The sequence below is a fragment of the Amblyomma maculatum genome, chromosome 2 (assembly GCF_055883805.1).
Source record: "Amblyomma maculatum isolate TAMU_Amacu chromosome 2, ASM5588380v1, whole genome shotgun sequence".
In the NCBI taxonomy this organism is placed as follows: domain Eukaryota; kingdom Metazoa; phylum Arthropoda; class Arachnida; order Ixodida; family Ixodidae; genus Amblyomma; species Amblyomma maculatum.
The window spans coordinates 117,572,016-117,594,549 of NC_139345.1; the positions used below are offsets into that span (position 1 = coordinate 117,572,016).

Here is a 22,534-nt window from a genome sequence, read left to right on the forward strand (position 1 = left end):
GTACTTTGTTTACAGTATCGCATAGCACGCTCCAGCTTAAAAGGCTCACATTCTCATGCCACGCGCATACGTCCAAATAAACACACCAGCCGTATCATCAGGTGCGTAACAGTAGTTCGCATGTGCCAAGGGACTAAGATGAGAATTGAATGAGTGAGCGAGTTCAATAATAGACCTCACATCGGCTCTTCGTACCGTTGATACGTTGCGGTCAGTGTAGCGAGTGTAAACTGTACAGTAAGCCAGATATACCGCTCAGGTAGACCGCCATGGCCTCTGGATGGAAGCGAGCGTACGCGCAACCGCGATCATCTCTAGATAATTCCATGTACTCCAAACAACGATATTCTCCAGCGCTTTCACAATGTTTAGGCTTTCGCGTCCGACTGATACATCGTTTTGTGCCGAGAGTACGCGAATATTTACGTCATCCCCCTACAAGGTGAAATGGAAATGTCAGCCAACAACATTGCAGTGAATACGCTCCTTCCGTAGGCGCTGCTTACCGTCTTATATGTTCCAAAAATAACGCTTCAGTTGTTGCTTCCCGCGTGGCCAGAAAAATGGACTCCCGCAATGTGCGAGAGGCAGTCACAAACAGCGCTACTTTTGTTTTCTGACATGCCCATGTAACGTGGTAAAGCGTAGGGTATCCCCCGCATAGCGGACACTTATTCTTATATGTTGCCGGCTAGATTGTGCTGAGTATATGCACAAATTAGGGTATGTTTTAGTCTGCAGTTGTCTCCAAGCAACTGACTGCTCTCTGTGAAGGTCTTCGTGGGGAGGGGGTATGCCCTCTTTGTCCTCCTTAGGGCTGTTTGGTACTCATCGATAGCTCCATACATCGTCTAGTGACTGCGTCTATCTCTCGGTTGGCGTATGCTCGGGAATTGGTGTCGGCACATTGGTTTTCATGGCCTAGTTTCCCCGTTATGAAGCATCTCGACAAGGTTATTTTTCTCGCCTTGAGTATCCGGTTGGCCAGAGCGGATATGCATCCACTGCTGTACCTTCTGGACGCTTCTTCAGAGTCCGTGATTATTCGCATAGTGGTTTCCTCGCCCTTGTGTGTGAGAGCGAGAGCGATTGCAGCTTCCTGAGCCTCAATAATGTTGTTGCTTTTGATCGAGGCGCAGTTGACTTCCCTAAGCTTGTGATCAACCACGCTGGTAACCGCTACTTATTGTTCTCTGTGAGATGGCGCGTCTGCATATATGTCTTCCCCATGCGAAGCTTTTTAGTATGCCTCTGATCTTACCTCTCTTCTAGCCTTCTGTATTTTCGGATGCATGTTTTTTGGAACCGGATTGACCTTAATGATCCCTCTTATCTCGTGCGGTAAGCTCTCCGTCCTGTTCATTTCTCTGCAAGCATCTGTCATGTCCAATGTATTCATCGTAATTACTGCCGTTTCGGTCTGCACGAGTCTTATTTTCTGCACGAAAAGGTGCGCCTCGGTGTGGTCTTGCGCTGTGTTGTTTCTCCCCAGTTTTAAGGAATTTCTCCGTCCATGTGTTGACCGGTAGTCCAAGAGCGCATTTGTAGGTTTTTCTCAGGATTGCCTCCAGTTGTTCCTTTTCCCGCTCGAGCGGCCTTTAGGACTGAATCCTCCCGGGGGGGGGGGGGGGGGGGGAATTCCTTCATGAGTTGAATGCGCAGCGTGCCCCTTTTTTGTCAGTATATTAACTCAAAGTAGGGGCGCCGTCGTGACGCGTTGCTTTAATTTTTTTTTTCGTTTTAGTGAAGGAGACGGGAGGAGCATCATTTCCGGTCATCGATATTTTTGGTACTACTGAAGCTAGTTTAAAAAGTCTTACGTTGCGGAGACTACTGATGGAATACCTATTGCTCGTGCTCGTTTTCTACATTTAGTAAAATGACTTTCATGATCTTAAAACTTTGCCACCCTTACCTTGCACTCTAATGTTTAGATAAGAGCACTGCTTATTTCTGCTCATATTCCGTTCAAGGTATTCGAGTATCAGAAAGTCGGACAGACAGTTGAGACCGCACACAAGGCCTGAAGGACATGATCTTCACGTGATTATGAAATGAGCACACCTTACGTCCGCATGCATCGATAAATTTAGCTCACCATAAAGAAAGATTAGCGGCTTACGGCATCAATCAGGCCGAATAATATTAGCCGCTGAAAGGTCTAGAGTAGCAGAAGCTTGCTTTGGTACAGCCAGCGAAGCGAAATCGCGAAGGTGTTGACTTTTAAGCAACCTCCCGATTGTATTCATCTCGCCAGGGAACTACACGCGGTTTTGCTATGCATATCGCTCTCTTTCCCACAAGGACGCAGCGTAGTCCATAAAACCTTTAACACACGCATGCAGGGAAGTGCAGCTGGCCCCCTTGCGACGGACTGCCACCCCTCTCTGACCCACAGTGCAGGTGGCAAGAATTCTCCGCTCCCTGATCGTCCGGAAGCGGCGGCCAGGAAAGATGAAATGCTTTGGCGGCCTCGCAGCCGCCAAAGCACACGATAGCGAAGTCGTCGTGGCCCTCGCGAAACTCACATAGGCTCCAGGAGAGGGCGGATTGATGGGGAGCGGGGGAGCGGGGGAGCGACATCGCTCGCGGTGCGAACACCACACGCTGCCCAGGGCATCCGACCGACTCCTCTCTGGTGTCGTGGTGGCGCTTTTCGTGCGTGCTGGCAACCTTTCGTCACTTTAGTGCCTCCTTGGTTTCCCCAGGTGGCCACCGTAAACGTGTAGAGGTGCAGCTCAAGATGCGAAACAAGATTTCTTAGGAACAAATAAAAATCACCGATGATCAAAAGATTCAGGCCTCATGTACACGTGAGGAGTACTTTTCTACAGCATGCGACAAGCAGACAATAACTCTCGTTTGTGAGCCTTATTTCGCGTTATTTCTTTTTAGCTGAATCAGATGGTACGGGATTTCCAGTAGTATAGCCATCGATGCACCCTACAGTGAAGGTTTCGAATTCAAAGGGGTCGGAATCATTTTGTAGCGGTAAAACCACGGACACAAAGAACACGAAACACAAGGGACACCCGCTAGACTGTAACTAGTTTTTACTGTACAAATACATGATATATATACATGACAATCATTAAGCACACGCAGGTGCCTCGTCATTCACACATGGTCCCGCCCCCCCCTCCCCCGCCCTTACACACACACACACACACACACTCCCCACCCTCTTTCCTTTGTGGCGTGCGATTACGAAGATAAGTAATTTCTGTTTTTGCCAACACAAGGGAAGGGGTGCTAACACACATGTCGCCCGCCTTTTTAATTTGAATGACGAGGCACCTGCGTGTGCTTAATGATTGTCATGTATATATATGATGTATTTGTACAGTAAAAACGTTGCAGTCTAGCGGGTGTCCCTTGTGTTTCGTGTTCTTTGTGTCCGTGGTTTTACCGCTACAAAATGATTCCAACAAGAAGTTACCAACTAGCCCAACTTGACGTTTTAACAAAGGGGTCGTCATACCCATTTGGTAATGGTACCTGCCCAGGCATGCTCGCGATTCTTCCCGACTGCGATGGCTTTAACGGGGGATGCAAAGGTCAGCCCTTAACGTTTTGCCCCAGATATAGCAAACAAGTGCGGCCCCGCAGATTTTGACGAATTCCTGACGTATTAAATGCCAAAAATTAATTCATCGTAACACAGGAGGTCATGCTGACCCACCTAAGCCAAACACACCGCAGCACGAATACTTTCAATTATATGAAATAATTCCGTACGCACCGACAGTCCTACCTCAAAATACACGACAAGGAGCACGAACCTTTCAAGCTCGGCGCGCAAGGCACACCTCAGGGCGCTGTTCTGTTCCCGCTGATTTCCAACGTACATTGCTATGATGAATCTGCTGGCCAGGCTAACCGAGGTAAAAGGCATGCAAAACACGCTGCAGACGACGTCACCCTTTGAGTCACACAGGGCAGTGTTGGCGACATTGAAACCTGCCTGCAAATAACAGCGGCAAGCATAGTGGATCCCTACGCCCAGGGCTGTGGTCTTCAAATGTCCCCCCAGAAATCGAAGTTTCTGCATCTCCGCCCCTCGTCAAGATACACCACACAAATCTCACTCTTGCCTGCGAACGGCCCCATCCATGAATCCAAAGAGATCAGCGTATTGTGTCTTTTCATCCATCACTAAATATGCTCTCACTCAACACCAGGTAAGCTCCGCCCGGTAGGGGACCAGGTGGGCCACTTAGTCTGCCGCGTGTCTAAACAATCACGAGGGCTACAATGTATACGAGGACGCCTTGCGAGTGACAAACGCCTTCGCAACCAGTCGAATCCTGTATTCGACCGAGCCAGGTGAGTCAGACGTCGGGCTGCAGGCACTTGAACATTGGGTGGTGGTCGCCCAAGCAGAGACGGGCCGAGAGTTACAAAGAACTTAACGAAGGTTTATTTACATGGTGAACATCTGAGAAGGTACACACAAGAAAGCACTTTTGTCCCCAAGTCCAATTTTCTTCTTTTAGGTCAAAGCCCAATCTCATTCGAGTTACTGACGTGCACATATTTAGGGAACCGTTCACCAGAGACATCCTTCCAGCGCACCCTTTCCCCTCTTGTGACACGATGGCGACTCCACCAGGAGATGACAGGAATGGGGGACCGGAAAGAGGCTTGCTGGCTGCCCAGGGTCGGAACCGTGCGCCACCCACGCGGGTATTTCGCGCGGGAGTACTCCGCGGGAAAGGAATGCGGTGACCGCTCTTCTCCATGAAGGGGGCATGGTGGGGAGATGACAAGCTCTTTCATCGGTGCTAACACGCAGGCGCCACGGCGCTCTGTTTGCAAACATCGGCGCGTCCGCTCTTCGGAGAATTTGTTAGCGCCTCTCTGCACAGTGCCCCCGGACACAAACTGGGGTAGTTGCTGCCATCGCTGCTGACATGCGACACCACGCCGCTGCGTCTTGGGTGGTTCTGGTGCCGCGAACTCCGAGGTGGTCGCGTGAGGTCTTAGAAAAACTGGTGCCCATTTCGACACCACCATCTCGTTAATCGGGAAGTTCGAAACGTCACACTGCCAGCCTATCACGAGACAACCATATTGGGAGGTGCCTGGAAAGAGGAAGCCTTGGCCCTTTATAGCGGCAAATCAAATTTATTTTACGTGGATACCTCCGGCTCGCACCATGGGGGGAAGTGGGGCACATACGGCCGCAGTCATTCACAACGGCAACATAGCTAGTCGATGGCCGTTCTTTCAAGGCCAAATTCATTTATTTCGCCGGCTCAGATCACACGTCTATATATATATATATATAATAACTGATTCCCGAAGGGTTTGTCCAAATGACCGCCCCCTTAGCCTACACAATAGATCAAAACTGTATTAGGGACAAGAAACCCACGTAGAGATAATTCGTCTGGTCTTCTGACCAGCAGTGGCTTGCGAGGAACAAGACAGCTGACGCTGACGCGCGCTCTCTCTCCGAGGAGCTTCCTTGGGACTCGAATCGACTCAGGACATCGATTACAATCCGACCTACTTATTCAAACACATTGTAACCTTTTACCAAGAGTCGCATCGCACCTACCCCGATCCTGGAAAATGGCTGGGGAAAGGGAACGAGAAGCTTCTCTTGCGCCTCTTGACCAACACAATGCTGCGCCCGGCAGTGCTTAAACATTTAGATCCCCCAATTCATTAGGCAGCGCCAGCACTGTGGGTAGGTGGCTGACACCTATCGCATGGCACGGACCTGCCAACAGAACACTCCCTTCCTCCCATCCCTAACTCTTCCCGGGAAGAGTGGGAGGCGACTCTGCTTGGCTGCCGCGACTCGCAGGCCCAAAGGGCTTAACGCGGAGTGCGCGGGCAGCGGCAACCGCCAATGCAGCACCTGTCTAGGAACTTAACCTAGTGCTTGTAAAGCTGGGGCCCTTAATGCTCCGTACCAAGCATACGTCATTGCATATATTGCTACGGAGAAGTATTTACACAGACTTGCGCTGATATGGGCGGAACTCGGCGCATGGACTTCAATAGCTGCCCAGCATCCACGCTGTTTGCGTCATCGTCTTCAAGAACAGCACTTAATCGTTAACGCGCTCCTCTGTCGTCGTCGTCTGCGAGCCCACCACTTCGTAGGTCACGCGTTTTCCGGTAACACTATCCCTCTCGGCAAAAGGCAACGTCCCGGTGCGTGTTAGGCATGCGGTGTTGAGTGAGAATAATACGGCTTGAAGCGGGTCACTTGTACTATTTCGGAAGTGGGTGTAGCGGACGGTGACTTTAAGCGGAGCGGTTTAATATCACAGGTTACACCGGTCACTGGAGTGAGAATAATACGGCTTGAAGCGGGTCACGTGCACTATTTCTGAAGTGGGTGTAGCGGACGGCGACTTTAAGCGGAGCGGTTTAATATCACAGGTTACGTCGGTCACTGGATGTAAATACGCCCAGTGACCGACGATAAGGGTCTGTGTAGTGCGGCAGAAGTTTTTCACAGAACCCCACACGGCGGGACGGGAGCAAGATCAATACCAGAGATCCTGGAGGATAGTGAACATCACAGTGGTGGCGTCGTAGAGGCGTTTTTGAGCTTCTTGAGCTGCCCCGTAACAATTAATATACTACTACTTTCCCGTGACAATATTCACCCCGAATAAACGTTTCACCTTGCATCATGCACCACCAAGTGAATTCCATAGCAACTTTCTTCATATTGTCATCAGGAACGAGACAATGCGGCGTGAAGACATGTTCGAGGAACAGAAGAGATAGAACCCAAGTAATAAGATATGAAATGTGCACACGCTCTCCTCACGCTTCAGCTGTCACCTTTGCTTATCTTAAAGCCGAGGTTGGGAAAAAAGTGACGCAACCACGAGTGACAGAACCACTCCTTGAGAGATAAACAGGCGGCCCACTGGAAAAAGAAGCGCATGTGCGCAGGTTAGAGATATCGAGGTGTAGCTGGCACGATATGAGGGGGCTCAGGCAACACCACCTAGACTAGGCGGTGTTGGCTCAGGTCGGCGGCGAAAAAAAGTGAATGGTGATGCTTCGCCGCAGTGTCAGGGTAAAATACTTTGCTGAATCAACGCAGACAGAAGCAACGGTCGACTCTGTAATGATTTGAAACGAGAAAGAGCAACTTGACTTGCTGGGACAACTTGAAATATGCGATTTCTCCGGCTCTACGATTCAAATATTCAAGTTCATAAGTCAAGGCACCTTTGAAAATGTAATATGCTGACGGGAATAGTCAATAGTTAATGAAGAGACAAACAGCACGCATTGCACGCTCGGTCTTATATGTGATTAATAGGTGAACATGACATGAGATGTTACAGATATAACACTTACGTAGAAAGGCCCGCTTAAGATAGTTAAAATCGAAAAGAAAAATATTGAATGCCCTTTGAAAACATTTTTTTCAATCAGACCCCAGAATCTAATTCCCAGGCGGAGATGACAGTAATGACAAGAAAGGCTACATACGTACGCAGAATCACCTTTTTCATATTTTACGCTACAAAAAAAAAAAAAAAAGAAAAAAAAAAAAACAGAAAGAAAAAACGAGACCTAGGCCCGTATTCCGAGTTTGCATCGTTATCGAAGTGTCGCTATCTCACGTGACCTCGAGTCATCTGATTGGTCGAAACGCCGGAACTGGGTGTTGCCACCAGTTCTGGTTCCGCAGTGGCAACGTCCAGTTTCGGCATTTCGACCAATCAGGTGACTCGAGTGTAAGGAAACGTAGCGCAAAGAAGACAAGGACAAAAAAGAAGGAAACACACACGAGCGCTTACGTTTCCTAAAATGCGAATGCACCAACTCGCCCAATTAAGCATTCTTGTGCAGGTGACTCGAGGTAACGTCAGGTAGCGACACTTCGATAACAACGCAACTCAGAATAAGGTCCCTAAACGCTAAAAGTTGCGCATTGCAGTCCAAAATCACGATATCAAGCCAAATTAATATAAACAGCCGCAGCTGGCCCAATTTGAATTTCGGATCGAGAATAGCGTTGTGGCCCAGCGACATGCACCAAAGCCGTCGTGTCAAATTAAAGCAGGTAATATACTGAACCAATCCCTCAACCTACAATAGAGCGCAATAATATAAACGATGATCAGGTCACAAAACTACGCGTTTTTTTTTTTTGCACCAAGCAGCGGTTAGCAAAATGAATTGCCGATACACATGCGAGGCACAGGAAGCCATCCACGACAAAAATACATTTCCGCCAACTGCATCAAGCTGGATTGCTTATCATTTCATACTTTCTCCTTTTCGTCCTTTATCCTCCACTGGATAACATTTTCATTCCTCTTCCAGTGAGCTCAGACGAATAAACATACAGAGAAACACAGAGAAGAGGAGAATGGCGAAAGCCTACCCTTCCTCTCCTATCTTTACCTCTCATCGTGTGCTTCTTACCACCGTTCCATGCTGTGTTACATATAATTATAGATGGTTTGCATTAAAGGAAAGCCGCAGTATCTGTCACACTTTCTCCGACAAGATGTGAGTTTGGACGGTACACCATCACTCCTGTCGCGTGGCAGAGTCTGCATGATGAGGAAAGCTCGTCTGGGTATCGGACATGTAGAAGTAGGGTGTAGAGCAGTCCGAGTCTGCAAGCTTCGCCAGTGTACGGCCTGCGCTATGGTGAGAGAGGGGGCTGGGGGTGTATATTCCCTTCGTCTGTCTCGGTAGTACGAGATAATATCACGGAAGGAGAGCAGGCGCTCCATGGCCTGTAGAAGGGGCTCAAGTCCTCTCGCTCGGAATGTAAGATCTCGGGCTAGGGAATTAACCTCCTCGTTGCCAGGGTGGCCGGCATGCGCTGGCGTCGAGATGAAGCTTATGGGACGCCAGAAGGAGACTGCCTACACATCATTCTTCGATAAAAAGAAAAAAAAAGGAAAGATTAAGGGGGAAAGCAATTGATATGACGAAACCTGCACTGCCACTTGTTGCCAAGGGGTTCAGGTCGACTTGTAAACCTATGAAGAAATTTTCCCTAAGCCCACTAAAATACGAGAATTGAAACAGAATACTCCTTTGATAAGAATTAACTACAGATCCATCACTACAATGAAGCCTCCTCAAAGTGTACACCTTTCCAGCTTTTATTTTTTACCTGAACGCACGAGCGTCAACCGTCAAGTCAATTAGCGTCGTATGACTCAACACAGCGGCGAAATCAGCGAGAATACAGGTAGGGCACAAAGAAAAAGTCCGGTTCAGCTTTCCTCTGCCAGGCTCTTTTACGGGAACCGAACCAACCCCATCAGCTTTTTCTCTTCGTTATCCAATTTTCCGCTTTCTGCATGCTGCGCAGAAAAGATTAGGAAACGAAAGATGGTATACCGCTCTCCTTTTATGTAGGAGACGAAAGTTTGAATTTACAAGCGAAATAATCAAAGCAGGTTTCGCTGCTACCACGCTTCAGGTTTTATATTAACTTTTACTTCTTTTCTTACCAGTCCAAGCAAAGAAATTCTTATTCAGGCTTTGTTGTTCTTTAGTTTTTGCGCTCGAGTAAACAATAAATTTTGTTTCTGATAAGACGTAAGTTTCTAATCAGCAGGACATGCAGTGACACGATGCCTTTTTGTGGCAGCACAGTGCTGCGTGAACAATGAAAAAAAAAGTTATGATACGCACGTAGTGTAATCGGTGGATGTATATCGCATTCCATCCAGCTCGAGTAGTACTCTTTGATCATTTGTTTAGAGCCCCGTCGTGGTGGCGCAGTGGTTACGGCGCTCGACTACTGTTCCCAAGGATGCGGGATCGAATTCCGGCCTCGGCGGCACGCTTTTCGATGGAGGCGAAAAGCAAGGCGCCCGTGTGCTGTGCGATGTCAGTGCACGTTGAAGAACCCCAGATGGTCGAAATTTCCGGAGTCCTCTGCTACGGCGTCTCTCATAGCCTGAGTTGCTTTGGGACGTTAAACCCTACAAAGCAAACCAAATCTTAGTTTACAACGTGATCCTAATGTTCAGAAATCAAAGAGGAGGAAGAGGATAACGGTGCTTAAAATGAACGGGAATGGGGTCTGGTTCAAGGAACAGCTTGGCAAAGGACATCTGCACCAGGCTACTCATAGTGCGCACGCGCGTGCTCGCACAGTTCGCTATGTGATTGGTTATATATATGACATCGAATTGGCGGTCGCCGCTCGCGAGCTCAGGAAAAATATATTGGAGGATGTGCATATAGAAAACTGCAGTTTTCTTTCCCTCCCATTAATCCAACCCTGTGGACGTTGCAACCCCTTCCCCCGCCTCCTCCCTTTCCCAGAAACCTCCTAATCTCATCCGCACATAACTTTTTGACACCCCTGCCACGTTTGCCTCAGAACTCTTGGACGTCAAATGTCATACCAGAGACATTCAATACATTTACTGGTCATGACAGTTCGCCTAAATTGATGTAGGAACAAGAGCAGTCATTAGGGTCCCCTTTGCTCGTGTGAGGACACCTTGACATCTTTTTTATGTGCCCGCTTTATGCACGGCTGGGTTGTATTGGCAGCAATGCGTGGGCTGCTGCAGTACTCCCACAACATTAATCATGTCCAGTTTCAGCGTGACAACCACTAGAGAAACAGGCCAGAGTCACAATGTAGACATGGCACAAGCGATAAAATATCAGTCATTTTATATGCATGTTTGCAGCATGGAGTAGAACGCTTTAACCTGCTTTCTATGGAAGTATAGCATGCAGCACACAATTTCTTGCATCAAATTTTAACTATAGTTGTTAATTGGTAGCTTTAATGCATCTGCTTCATCTGTGGAATCAGGAATAAAAATAAACATTGCGTCACAACCTTGGCTCAGACTTTCATACTTTAAGGATAAGTAACTAATGAAGGGAGAATTTATTGAGTAATGTAAATTGGGCTTTCAATGGCTCGGCTTGCAATTACTTTTAATCTTCTATTCATTTTTCTTCTTCATTTTTTGTACTGCCTGCTTTGGAAGGAAATTATCTCGTACATTTACACCTGTGTGTGAATATGTATACATGCCGTCCTTCAGTACAGTATATTCCTCATTCGGCCTCTAGCGTGATATCCCATTCTATACCCTCTAGTTCCCCTAACCGCACTGCCAAACTAGTCTCACTAGCTAGGGTTCTAGCATTAAACGTTCCCAGGGTCAGTTCCAATGGCGGCCTGTCCAGCGGAGCCAGACATTCTTAGCACCCCCTGCTGCGTCCTATAGGTCAGACCACCGCCGGGGCCAGTTGCCTTGCAGCCGCTGGTGACTGAGGGCCGGGGTTTAATAGGACTATTCATGGGAGGCTGTGGCCAATTACTGCACCAGGGAGGCCGACTCCTGCTCTGGTGAGGGAGTGCATTGCCGGAGGTGTTCACCGCCATCTGGTCGCACCCATAACCTGGGTATGCAATTCCATCGACACGAGGATATTTTTTTTTAATCCGGTGGAGAATTGCGCGCGGCACCGGAATTCAAAGAACAATCCTTTTGCATGCGAAGCGGATGTTCTACCTCTACGCCATCGCTTATAGTTTCCCTTAATCAGCTTCTTTCCATTCTAAAACACGGCCACTGCCGTATACCGTCGTACTTGGGGCAGCTTGTCTCACTCAGGACCCAAGAGTCGCGGTTTCGATTTCTATTTCGCCTTGCTTTCTTTTCACAGTAACTTCATTGCAGCTTTATGCCGAAAAGTTGATCCTGCAAGACTGTTTTTCCTTATATGTGCTACTAGCTTATGCCCCTATACAGTCCGAAACATGTCATGAAGTGTTTAAAGCCGCCATCGGGTCAAATACATACGACGCATAAAACACATACTTCAACCATAATTATCTAATGCTCGGGCGTGAGAAACGGGTGCTATTTGATCACACGGGGCACGAATCTGATTTTGCAGTGCACAACTTGGAACATGTGAGAGGCCCTTTTCATATACACAAGTCGTGAAAAAAGCGACTGCAGATCGCAATGAGTAATCGCGATATTCAGAAGCAGTTAGGCCATATAAATGATGAGTAAACACAGGAGCGCTGCACAGATTCGCACTGCACGCAGGTTCTGACGGATATATGGAGCTAGGATAATATAGAAAGGGCACACCCTCCCCCTCCACCTCTCGCGCTGCGTGAAAAACGATGGTGTGCAGTTAAGGCGAAGGGATCAAGGACATGTCTGGTTAACAGACAGAGAGGGGACAAAGGGAAAATATCGGCAGTGCGATAAGCGAAAACAATTACAGCTAAATGCCAACAAATACGAACACCCTCCACCTTGACTGGTTTTTAAGTCGGCGGAAGGACTCCCCTCTCGGTTGATGGTGATTGATGCAAGAAGAGGGCTTCGGGCCGGACCCTTGGGGACTACTTTGCGACTGACGGCTGCAGAGTTGAGCGCATGTCGTCCATCAAATAAGTGACCTCCGTCCGATGCTAACTAAACATTTATTAAATCAAAATAAAACAAGCAGAACTAACGCACTTTTCATTACATTCAGATTACATGGCGCTGAGCCTACTATCGGTCACCGCCACGAGCTTCCTCTCAACTTCATTCACGTTGTCTCCTACCTACGGCCGCGGGCCACCGCTAGTCACACACGACTGGCGTGCGCGGCTGCTGTCCAGTAAAAGCCCCTCTCTCCCATTCCCGCATCCTGATCTCAAGCAATTCCCGCCAAAACTTACTGTTTAGCCAACGACAACTCCCTCGCAACACCAAAACAAATGAACAATTTTCCCGCCATTTTCTCCCGAATTAAACACTTCATATAGAAAAGAACAATAAAACACAACATCACACACACAAGCGAATTTCATATGGCCTCAAAGAGGAGGAGGAAGATGAGGAGGAAAGGAAAGGAGGTTAACCAGTAAAAGCAACCGGTTTGCTACCCTGCACTGGGGAAAGGGGATGAGTGGATATAAAAGTTGCCTCAAAAATGTAGGCAAGAGGTACGGTGTTGACGTCGCATTCACCGCCCCGCTCAAGATGAAGAGGATCTGCCCGGCTATTCAAAGGGAAAAAGAATCGAAGAAGCAAGAATGTGGGGTGAAACATAGAGACCTTTTTGTTAGATGCAAGACTGGTGTTGTGTGCAGGCTTCCACTCTCTTGTGAAGCCTGTTATATAGAACAAACAGGGCGATGTATTAACAAGAGACTACTGGAACACCGAAACAACTTGGAAAGTAGCAAGGACAAAACATGTCTGGTCTCACATTGCCATTCATGTGAAGCAATGAAGAAGGAGAAGATGAAGTGCGCTCCTAAGTTTGACCAAGTTAGGATTTTGTATCGCCACAAAGAAAAGATGACGAGCGAGATAGTTGAATCATATTTTATTTCAACGGACAATAAGTGTGTCAGCAAGACTCCACTTGCTCTTTCCAGCAAACAGATGGTTTTTTTTTTTTTTTTTTTTTGAGTGACTTTTTGTGCAGCAGGTGAACCCAGGGATTGTTTCACGTGATTGTTTCGTTTTCGTCATGTTTGTTTTTATCTAGGACTTGGAGTAAAGGCTTAGGCATAGTTGTGAGTCAGCGCTTGTACTGTGGCTTCCTTTTATCTTGTCCTTTGTCTTCTTGTTCGCTCTGTTTAAATTAATAATGAAGCCGTTTGTGGGAAAAGCTACAGTACCCTCTCAAGCTGACGCGCCCCTTCTCCTTGCGTCCCGGCAGCGCCTTTCGTGAGTCCCGCCCGCCCTGCCTTCTCCACGACGCACTCCGGCTGCGGCGTGACAATTACCTTGAAGAAACAGCTATCCGGTCTTTCAAAGAGCGAATGGCAGCACCATCTTCCTAGCGCCATGTTAATTAAGATGGGACCACGCAAAGCGTTGCTTCTTGCTTTTGTGTCGCACTCTACCCGGTCTGTAGGTAATTTCGTACAGAACGGTGAACCTATAGCGAAAATGACGAGTCTACAGCTCTTTCTTCAGCGTGTGTCGCCATCCTGCATGAGGGCCCAGACGGCTTCACGCAGTGAGTCTGACAGAACGAGTCTAACGAAAGGCGAGCGCACCGTTCGCAACCGGTCGAGAATGCACGCGCTCTGTGCATCCTATTATAAGCTTGCTTGCGCAATGAACTGAAATTGGCTTGGCTCTCCGCAAGCCGCAGTGCGTAAGAGCGCGAGGCGCGTATCTCGGAGGTGTTGTGACGTTGACCGCTGTTTTGACGCTGTGACGCGTATCTGTAGTTTAACGCTTTATTAAGCGTCACAACAGCGGTGCAACGGCCGACACTAAAATGCCGAGGCTACCCTTACCTGCAGCTTTCTGTAACCTGAACTTTCAGGGAGTTTGTTTCCGTTAACGGGGCATCAAGGATTTGAAAGAATGTATAAAAGTTATTGCACAAGGACTAGCAAGGATCGACAATAACAAAAAGAGGACATATAAGCATATACAACATTTTTTATAGACGCGTTTTTGCTCCACTGCATCTTGAAAAAAACCCTGATTTTGGAGGAAATTTGTAGGTCCTAGCGGCTGACGTAGCGTGTCAATGTGGGCGACGATATTTGAAACACTTCAAAAGCGGAGTCGATATATTGTGCTATATAGAATCTAACAGTAAAAAATGCGATAATGAAAGGGGCGATAAGTCTGAAGCTTTAAAGATCCCAGCAGGCTTTATAGACTATAGGAAATTGGAGCTAAGCACCTGGCTCAAGTGATTTGCTTGCCTATATAAAGCATTCACGACATTAAGTGCACGGCAGGAAGTGTGTCAGTCGCGATGACACTGCTGACTTTGTAGTGTTCCAAAACATCTGTATATACGAGTCTTTACGGTTCTGCCGAAAGATTGCGTTTCTTGCAGCACTCTTCAGTTTCCACTTAAGCCATTGGTAAGTCCTCCCACATCGTAATGGCGCACACTGTGGAACGCTTTGGACCGACATTTCGGCTCTTAATGCTAGCATAAACACGAGTGTTTCTCTTTTGAAATGTTCTCGAGAAGAAAACAAAGAAACCATTAACGTCGCAAATTATTGCTTGTGATGTGGTACTTTTACTTGCACTGTGGTACCTCGATGGTCACTTGAAAGGCAGCGCCATAATGAAAACAAACTCTGCCTCCTATAGGAGCTACAAGAGTAAAAAAAGGTGGAGATTTAGGCGATTATGTTAATTAGTACAATGTTCCCGGTAAACATAAATAGCTCCTGAATAAACAAAAAAAAAAAACTCTCCTTTACACTCCCACAAAGCACTTAATCTAACGCCAGCACTTTCTCCCTCGTAAGCTAGCAATTCGTTTTCCTCTCCTTGTCTATATCCACTCTCATGATGTCCTCTTAATTCTCGCAAAAATTCGCACCAAATATGTACAAGCATAAAGACATGAAACACGCACTCATACTCGTTATTTCCTGAAACGTACTGAATGATGAGTTCTGGGCTTGCCCTGGCTGTTTCGTTGTGATTAAGAAATCAGCCTAGGTGCTCAAATCACCGAGAGCTTCGCCTCGTCCCAAGGAAATTGTACCAAGGAAATTGCGCCCGTCACTTTGGTCATAAGGACGCTCGCTTACACAACCAAGGTCGAGAAACCACGCACGGGGAACCATAAACTCTCCTTTTATTGTCGGTACAGGCAACAGTAAATGTTACAGCTGACTGCAGAGTTTTGGCTAATGTAGTCAGCCCAGCGAGACTCGCTTATCCAACCGCTGCGCCTTTCTACTGGTGGTTTTGGCACAAAACGGCTTTTGCAGCCAGCACGGGAATCTGAGTTCCCAACATGACCGTGAAAAAGGAGTAGGGGAGTCAAAACAACCAGAGCCGCTAACAAACTGTTGACAATGTGCAATGCATCGCTTGGAAACGTGAAGCACTAATCACTAAAATTAAATACTTTATTTGCAACACCCAGATCAAGCCTTCGGTCATGCCGGACGCCTGTACATGGCATGTTTAAGAGCCAAGGATTTAAAAATTACAAGCAGGGATAGTTTGTAAAACACTACTAAGCGTGGCGAACAGCTCGAAAAAGACCAGGACGAAAGAAGAGGACACACGACATGACACAACACAAGAAGACAACCTAGCTGGCAAAGTGCTGTCTTCTTTTGCCGCTTCGTGTGGGCGTTTGACAGCAGGCCTCTCTCAGGAGGCCTTAATTACTATACGAGGTACCTGGTCAGAACATTGTAAAGTTGTACAAGCAATGCGGACTTTCGCCTGTTTCTTGAGCGACGTACACTGGACTCGACTTGCGATTGTGATGCAAGTTAACGTGTCTGTAATATTTTCATGCCTCCCACCACACTGTCACCCATCAAGACCTCCCTTACCTCTTCCCTTCTCCCAGCGCAAAGCAGCAGGCGAAATATTCCACTTTCCGCCCGACCTCTCTGTTTTTTCAAGCAATCCATTTGCTTATCTATTTCTGGCCCTTGTCCTTTTCGCCATGTTCACCACCCTTACGAAGCATGTACAGGACTGTGTGTCGTAATGAAAACTCTCCTTTACCGTACGCCGTCAAGAAGCGTGATTGTCCGCAGAGAGCACTGCCGGACATTAAGATAAGACGTCGAGCTCTGCGTGCTATCAACAAGCAAATACGCTTTGCTGAGTGCGTCTTGATAAAGACGCGGGCACACCTCGCCGACTGCCGGATCGCCCGCAACAGACACGGGGACTGGAAGTGTCTCAGAGGCGCTACGATAGAAAGGTTGAAGCTTATGGTAGTATGTCCTCCAGTGACGTCAATGCGATGGAAGAATCATATGGTTATCGTGAACAAACTTAAACCAAGAGATGGACACGGGCTTATGAATACTTGACTCAAAGGAGCTCTCTTTAATAACAAGCTCAGCAAGTACATCGTTTTTTGTCGCCATCGAATAATGTTCCTTTCTTTGATATTAAAGCTGTCACAGTAATAAGCACTCATTTAACTGTCACAATTAAATTTTACCCACTGATCTCGTCTTGTACAGTTCCAGATAGCATCTGTCTGCTCCCATGCGTTTGTCATGTCACGCCTCTAGCCTAAAGATAATTTTAGGGTTTTACAATGCAACATTCATTATCTCCTCCGAAGACCTCTGGCGCTGCATAGGAATGCCCATTGTGTACCAAGGTTCACCGAAACCAAGGTGCTGGCTGGCGCAAAAGAAAGGTTTAAAAGACAGATTATCGAAGCATTCAAGATGATATCGGGGGAAGAAGGGGAATGCGTGATTGTCCCGTTGGTGGCGCTCAACAGGAAGGAGGTTGGAGGAGGAATGACGCAATTTGTCATTATTTTCGTTTTATTTTTTCTTCTTAATTTCTTCGCATTTTTTTCTCAATCTTCTGTTCTCTTCTTCTTATTGTAACCCTACGTTTTTTGTAATGCATTCTTTTTCGTATCACAAATAACAGCCAGTTGGTAGCGAGCGCATCATCGGTACGAACGTCTTGCTTTAATCTCTTGTGTGTGTGTTGTGTTTGTGTATAACCATGCAGCGCCAGAGGTCTTCGGAGTCGTCTAGCCAACTAGCCCGCTCGCAAGTACTACTGATTCATTATCTCGCCCTCCTTGAATGCGTAATTAAGCAGTATGAACAAGAAATGTGGATGCAGATGTTTCGGAGGAAACTCGTGCTAATAACTAGACTTGAATATCAAATGGAGTACTGTAGGATTGCGACTTTCTCCAAGCTTCCGAGTTATTGTAAGGGGCGGCCCCTTAGGACCGCTCCCGTAGCCTACCTGTAGATATATAAAAAAAAAGATGAATGAATGAATGAATGAATGAATGAATGAATGAATGAATGAATGAATGAATGAATGAAGCCTCTATTTGAATAAAGGGATGGCTCTCGGCCGCTGTTTGGGTAATTATGGAGTTAGGAGGAATGGGAGTGTAGCTTCGTCTTCAAGGTTCTTCAAGCTTTTGCTCGTTGCTTGCCATGCTGCCGATCTGCGCGCTGTAGGATGACCTCTCTCACACTACTAGAAGCAGGCCACTCTCACTGCCGTATGTAGCAATGGAATGTTGTATTGCGGTGCTTGATAGAATCTGATCTGCTAGGGAGCATGTCGTCGTGTGGAATATGCGTAATTTTGTTTCTTCCTCTTGAAAACGATGCACATTGCCATATAAGACGTTTTATGTCTGCCGTACACTCTTCCTGACAGTGGGTTTATATGTTGTGTTTGACTGTTTCGTGTCTGCCGAGAAACCACGTCAAGTATGTGTGGTGTGTAGGCTGTGTTTCTTATTACTTTGTTGAGAAGTATCTCTTGTGCTAGAGTGAGCCCTTTCGTGTCGTCAAACACTGGCGTTAGTGTTGCTTCATATTACATAAGCCTGCTGTCGGGTTTTATTTTGGTGAGTACATAGTGCATCATCGCTCTGCCAGGGGAGCCTTCAGTGAGCATTGTTTGGTAAGGATTGAAGTCTATCGGGTTAGGCATGAGTTGGGGTGTGGGACGTTGTACTTGTCAGCAAGCCCACCCGCTTGCGCGGCGACCGCACGCGCAGCAGCGTTTCCCCCTTCCATGCTATGTCCCGGTGTCCATATAATTTAGCTTTCTTTTTTCAACTTTCCGCATTCGCTTCAGCCTCTTTCTGATGTCGTTGCCCACTGCGTCGTCTGTACTTTGTGCCGCCAGCTCTGCAATCGCTGCGTATCAGTCGATTAGAATTCGATATTCATTGAAATTATCTCTTGTTTGGTTTGATTTGGTTTGGTTTGTGGGGTTTAACGTCCCAAAGCAACTCAGGCTATGAGAGACGCCGTAGTGGAGGACTCCGGAAATTTCGAGCACCAGGGGTTCTTTAACGTGCACTGACATCGCACAGCACACGGGCGCCTTGCTTTTCGCCTCCATCGAAAAGCGGCCGCCGAGGCCGGGATTCGATTCCGCGTCCTTGGGAACAGTAGTCGAGCGCCGTAACCACTGCGCCACCCCGGCGGGGGTGAAATTATCTCTTGTGGCTGCAGCTATCTTGTGGCTGCAGCTATCGTAATGGTGTTTATGGCTCCCCATATGGCAAGCAACTCGGCGTGTAAAATTGTTCCTCCAGGTAGGTGGCACGTGTGCTGTCCGTTGTGCTGAGGCGCTGGCACACACACCCATGCCACACTCACCCTTTCATTTCTAATTGCAGTGTCAGTGTAGATGTCTATTGTATTGAGTGGTCTTGTGAGGGCAGTTCTCTGTGCTAAAAGTTGCCTAGCTACCACATTCCGTCTACTAATAGGTCGTTGTGGCCTTAGTGCGATTACCGGCGCCTCCCAAAGGGGTGAAGTGTCTGCTCCCATCCTCGGAGCAGTGTTGATTAGGTTGTCCCATGATCTGCTGCCCTTGCGTCTTGTTTCCTAGTCGGGATCGCATTCTTATTTTTGCTTCTCTTATAATGTCTTGTATGGGTGGTATGCTGACCAGCTTAAGCAGCTCTTCATTCCTCGTGTGCTTAGGAAGCCCAGTAATGGTGCGAGGAGTGGCCCTGTGTAGCTTTTCGATGTCTTTTACTTGGATAGGGGCGTGCCCCAGAGCTCTATCCTCGGCCCTTTGCTATTTAACCTGGCCATGACCCGCTTAGCAGAAACGCTCGAGGGGAAAAAAAAAAGAAATGTTTTTCATCATCATCCAAGCTTCCAATTTAAAAACGCGCGCTACCTGCTTAGACGAATTCGTTCATTGTTTTTTTAAGTAGGAAATTGTAGACAATTACTGTCCTGCTGTTTTGTTTCTGCCTAGACAATGCAGCTATGTGCAACAACAGGCTTAATTTATTGGAGGCGCTGTAAAAAGTGCGCTTCTGTTTGTCTGTCTTTCTATCATGGCCCGAATAACGCTTACAAAGCTTTTCACGCATATTGCGGGAGTATAATATTGTTTCAATTGTTGGTAAGTAAGCCCTTCATTCTCTCTTCCTGTTACGTTTTGTTTTGTGGGGACAGAACATTACGTATTTATAACTCGTATCGCCTCTTTTTTCCAAATTGCAAATTTGAACGCCCTTATATGTGTCCAGAGTCTCTGCGCATTCGGGCGTTATTTTATTAAACAGCCAATGAGTCGAAAAGAGGAACCTATGTTACACACCAGGAGAACCATTATTTCTTCGGTTAGCAGCAGCTCCTGGCTTGTACAACGCGCCAATGTTCCGGTGGGCCAGCGTATACCACCGTCTCAGAAAGAGATTGGAGCCAGAGTTTAATCCGTTAGATGGAGCATGGTGGACGGCAGTGAAGACATCCTTGTATAGTCAGTAGCCATCGACAGTCTATTTTTACTACAATCTCAAAAGCGTGGCATATTCCACTGATTTAACTAAACTGATGTTTACATGTGAAATTTACCTCCTTATAATTTGTGCTATAATTTGTGTATCCCGCATTCCACAGCTTCCATCACGCCTATGGCATTCACTCGAATCCAGCCGCGGCTGTGGCGTTTCGGCGGAGGCGAAACGCATAAGACGTTCGCGTGCTGTACAACGCCAGTCTACATTCAAGACCCTCAAGAGCTCTAAATTATTATCGAGCTATTCACTACGGCGTCTCGCATAGTCTGAGCAGCCTCGGAACTTTTAAACATCTCATTCCGTCAACCCCGTCCCATCCCATGATTGTATCAATCTTATGACTTAGTAAGAGGGTGAAGGCTATAAAATGTTATACCTCTGAAAGGCGCGTTCAGTTGAGCCTTCGTTGGCCAGTGCGCAACATTGATGTGTTTAAAACAAACCAAACATAAAACTGTTCGTGATGCTGTCTGGTACTAAATAGGCAAAGACAAAAAAAAAAAAAAGTCCACGTAGAACGTTGTTTTCTCTAATTCGAAGAGAGGAAAAGAACTGAGGCCCTTTTATGGGGCTAGAATAGCTCGCTTTGGCTGAACACATACAGTTCCCGCATTCTGAGACACCATTTTTAGTTTTGAGGCTTTGATACCGTAAGACACTGCGGTGTACATAATGAATGGAGTGCGAAATTCTCCAATGCGTAGAAAAAATTTCCCCTTTAATAAAAACTCAAAGAGAAAACCTATAGACAGTTAGATACTAATGAGAATAGTCCAATTTTCCGATGCTTAGCATAATTTTGCTTCTTAACGTTGCGCACCAGTCACAACGAGTATTTGCAACTGCCATAAAAAGCGTGATGTGGCCATTTTTCACAACAAATAGCAAAAAATATACCTGCCAGCCGACAGCGCGCAGACTTAACCCTTATAGTAGTCTGTGTTATCCCCTAATATTCATTGCTTATACATACCCAGCCTGCACATATTCTTATGCTCTCACTGGGAGACACAAAGCCCCGCCTTGGCACACAATGTGTGCAAAAAAAGCTCTACTAGGTGAATTATTACTGGCGTCAAACTTTCGACGCCTTTTAAACCGAGCAGCGCGGTGCTCCCTGTCAGGAAACTCACCAAAATGCAGAGGAGAATTCTTTTTCTTGACACTGTCGTCCACATACGTACTTCCGGCGATGAACAACACGCTGTACGCGGAACCGTAGAAGCAGTTGGCTGCGAACAGCACAGCGGTCACTACCACCGATTCCGGCAAACCGCGGCCGTCGCATCCGGAGTCGAGCACACGCCCGGAGTCCGGCTGGCAGCTCTCCAGCGCATCCCGCGAAAGCTCCGAGTCTTCGACGCTCAGAGCGAGCCCTGGTCCGTACAGGAAGAATGGCAATGCGCTCATCCCGCAGCTGATCACCAGAGCCAAGATGGCGAAGAAGATGAGCAGAGGCTTGGACACCGAACGCGAGTAGTGGCCCACCAGGAAGCTAACGAAGAAGGGACTCGCGCTGTCGGCAAACAGCACCACGGTTATGGACCAGCTGGAGAGGCCATAGCGGCGTTGCAGCGTCGACATGATGGCGAAGAAGTAGTAGAAATGCGCGTTCTGCAGGATGCCAACGGCGCTGTAGAGAAGCGTGAACAACTGCGGCCGTGCGAACATTTGAAGCGCGCGCGGCCTGAAACGGCCGATGCCGCACATCTGGTTAGCGTCATCGTCGTTGCTGTCGTTGACCGGATCGTTATCACCTGGCCGTGCGGAACACATGGTTTCTACAGCGTGATGAACTCCGATCACGACAGAGGGATGTCTTGTCGGCTGCTGTTGACGGCTGGTCAGCGATGTGTTCAGTCTTCTGGGAGAAATGAAGCGACTCTCCTCAACGCTCGGTCCTACCCGTCGACGCCGCTTGGAGCTTCCAAGCCACTCCACCAAGCGCCGCAACGCTAGCGCCTTTACTGCCGCCGTTGCCGGCGCCCAAGTGAAGACCCCTCCCTCCCTGTGCGAATACTTTCTAAGGCTGTAGACTTGGCCGAGTGCCTGCGCGGGGGTCTGGCGCGCTGCTCTCCTTCTCGGCTCCTCTCCCAAAGGCGATAGCTCACCAGCGGCGATCGGGCACAACGACGCACGGGTGCCTCCTTGGACTAGTATCCCGTTATCACAGGGTCGCTGGTATCCGTCCAATCTACGCTAAGTGTTACTGGCGGTCACAACTCAAACGCTGCAACACGCGGGTGTGTGAGCGATGTCGTCGGCGTTTCAGTGACCGCCCTCGAGT

At 47.7% G+C, this 22,534-nt stretch overlaps 1 protein-coding gene across 1 annotated transcript in view; it reads right to left on the reverse strand.

The window, feature by feature from the left end:
- The window catches only part of LOC146199661 (solute carrier organic anion transporter family member 74D-like), a 49,307-nt gene extending 26,773 nt beyond the window's left edge, over positions 1-22,534 (reverse strand). Inside the window, exon 1 of the mRNA XM_084595173.1 lies at positions 21,381-22,534. Within this exon, the coding sequence (XP_084451299.1) occupies positions 21,381-22,023 (643 nt within the window). The 5' untranslated portion in view covers positions 22,024-22,534. The remainder of the gene's footprint in view (positions 1-21,380) is intronic.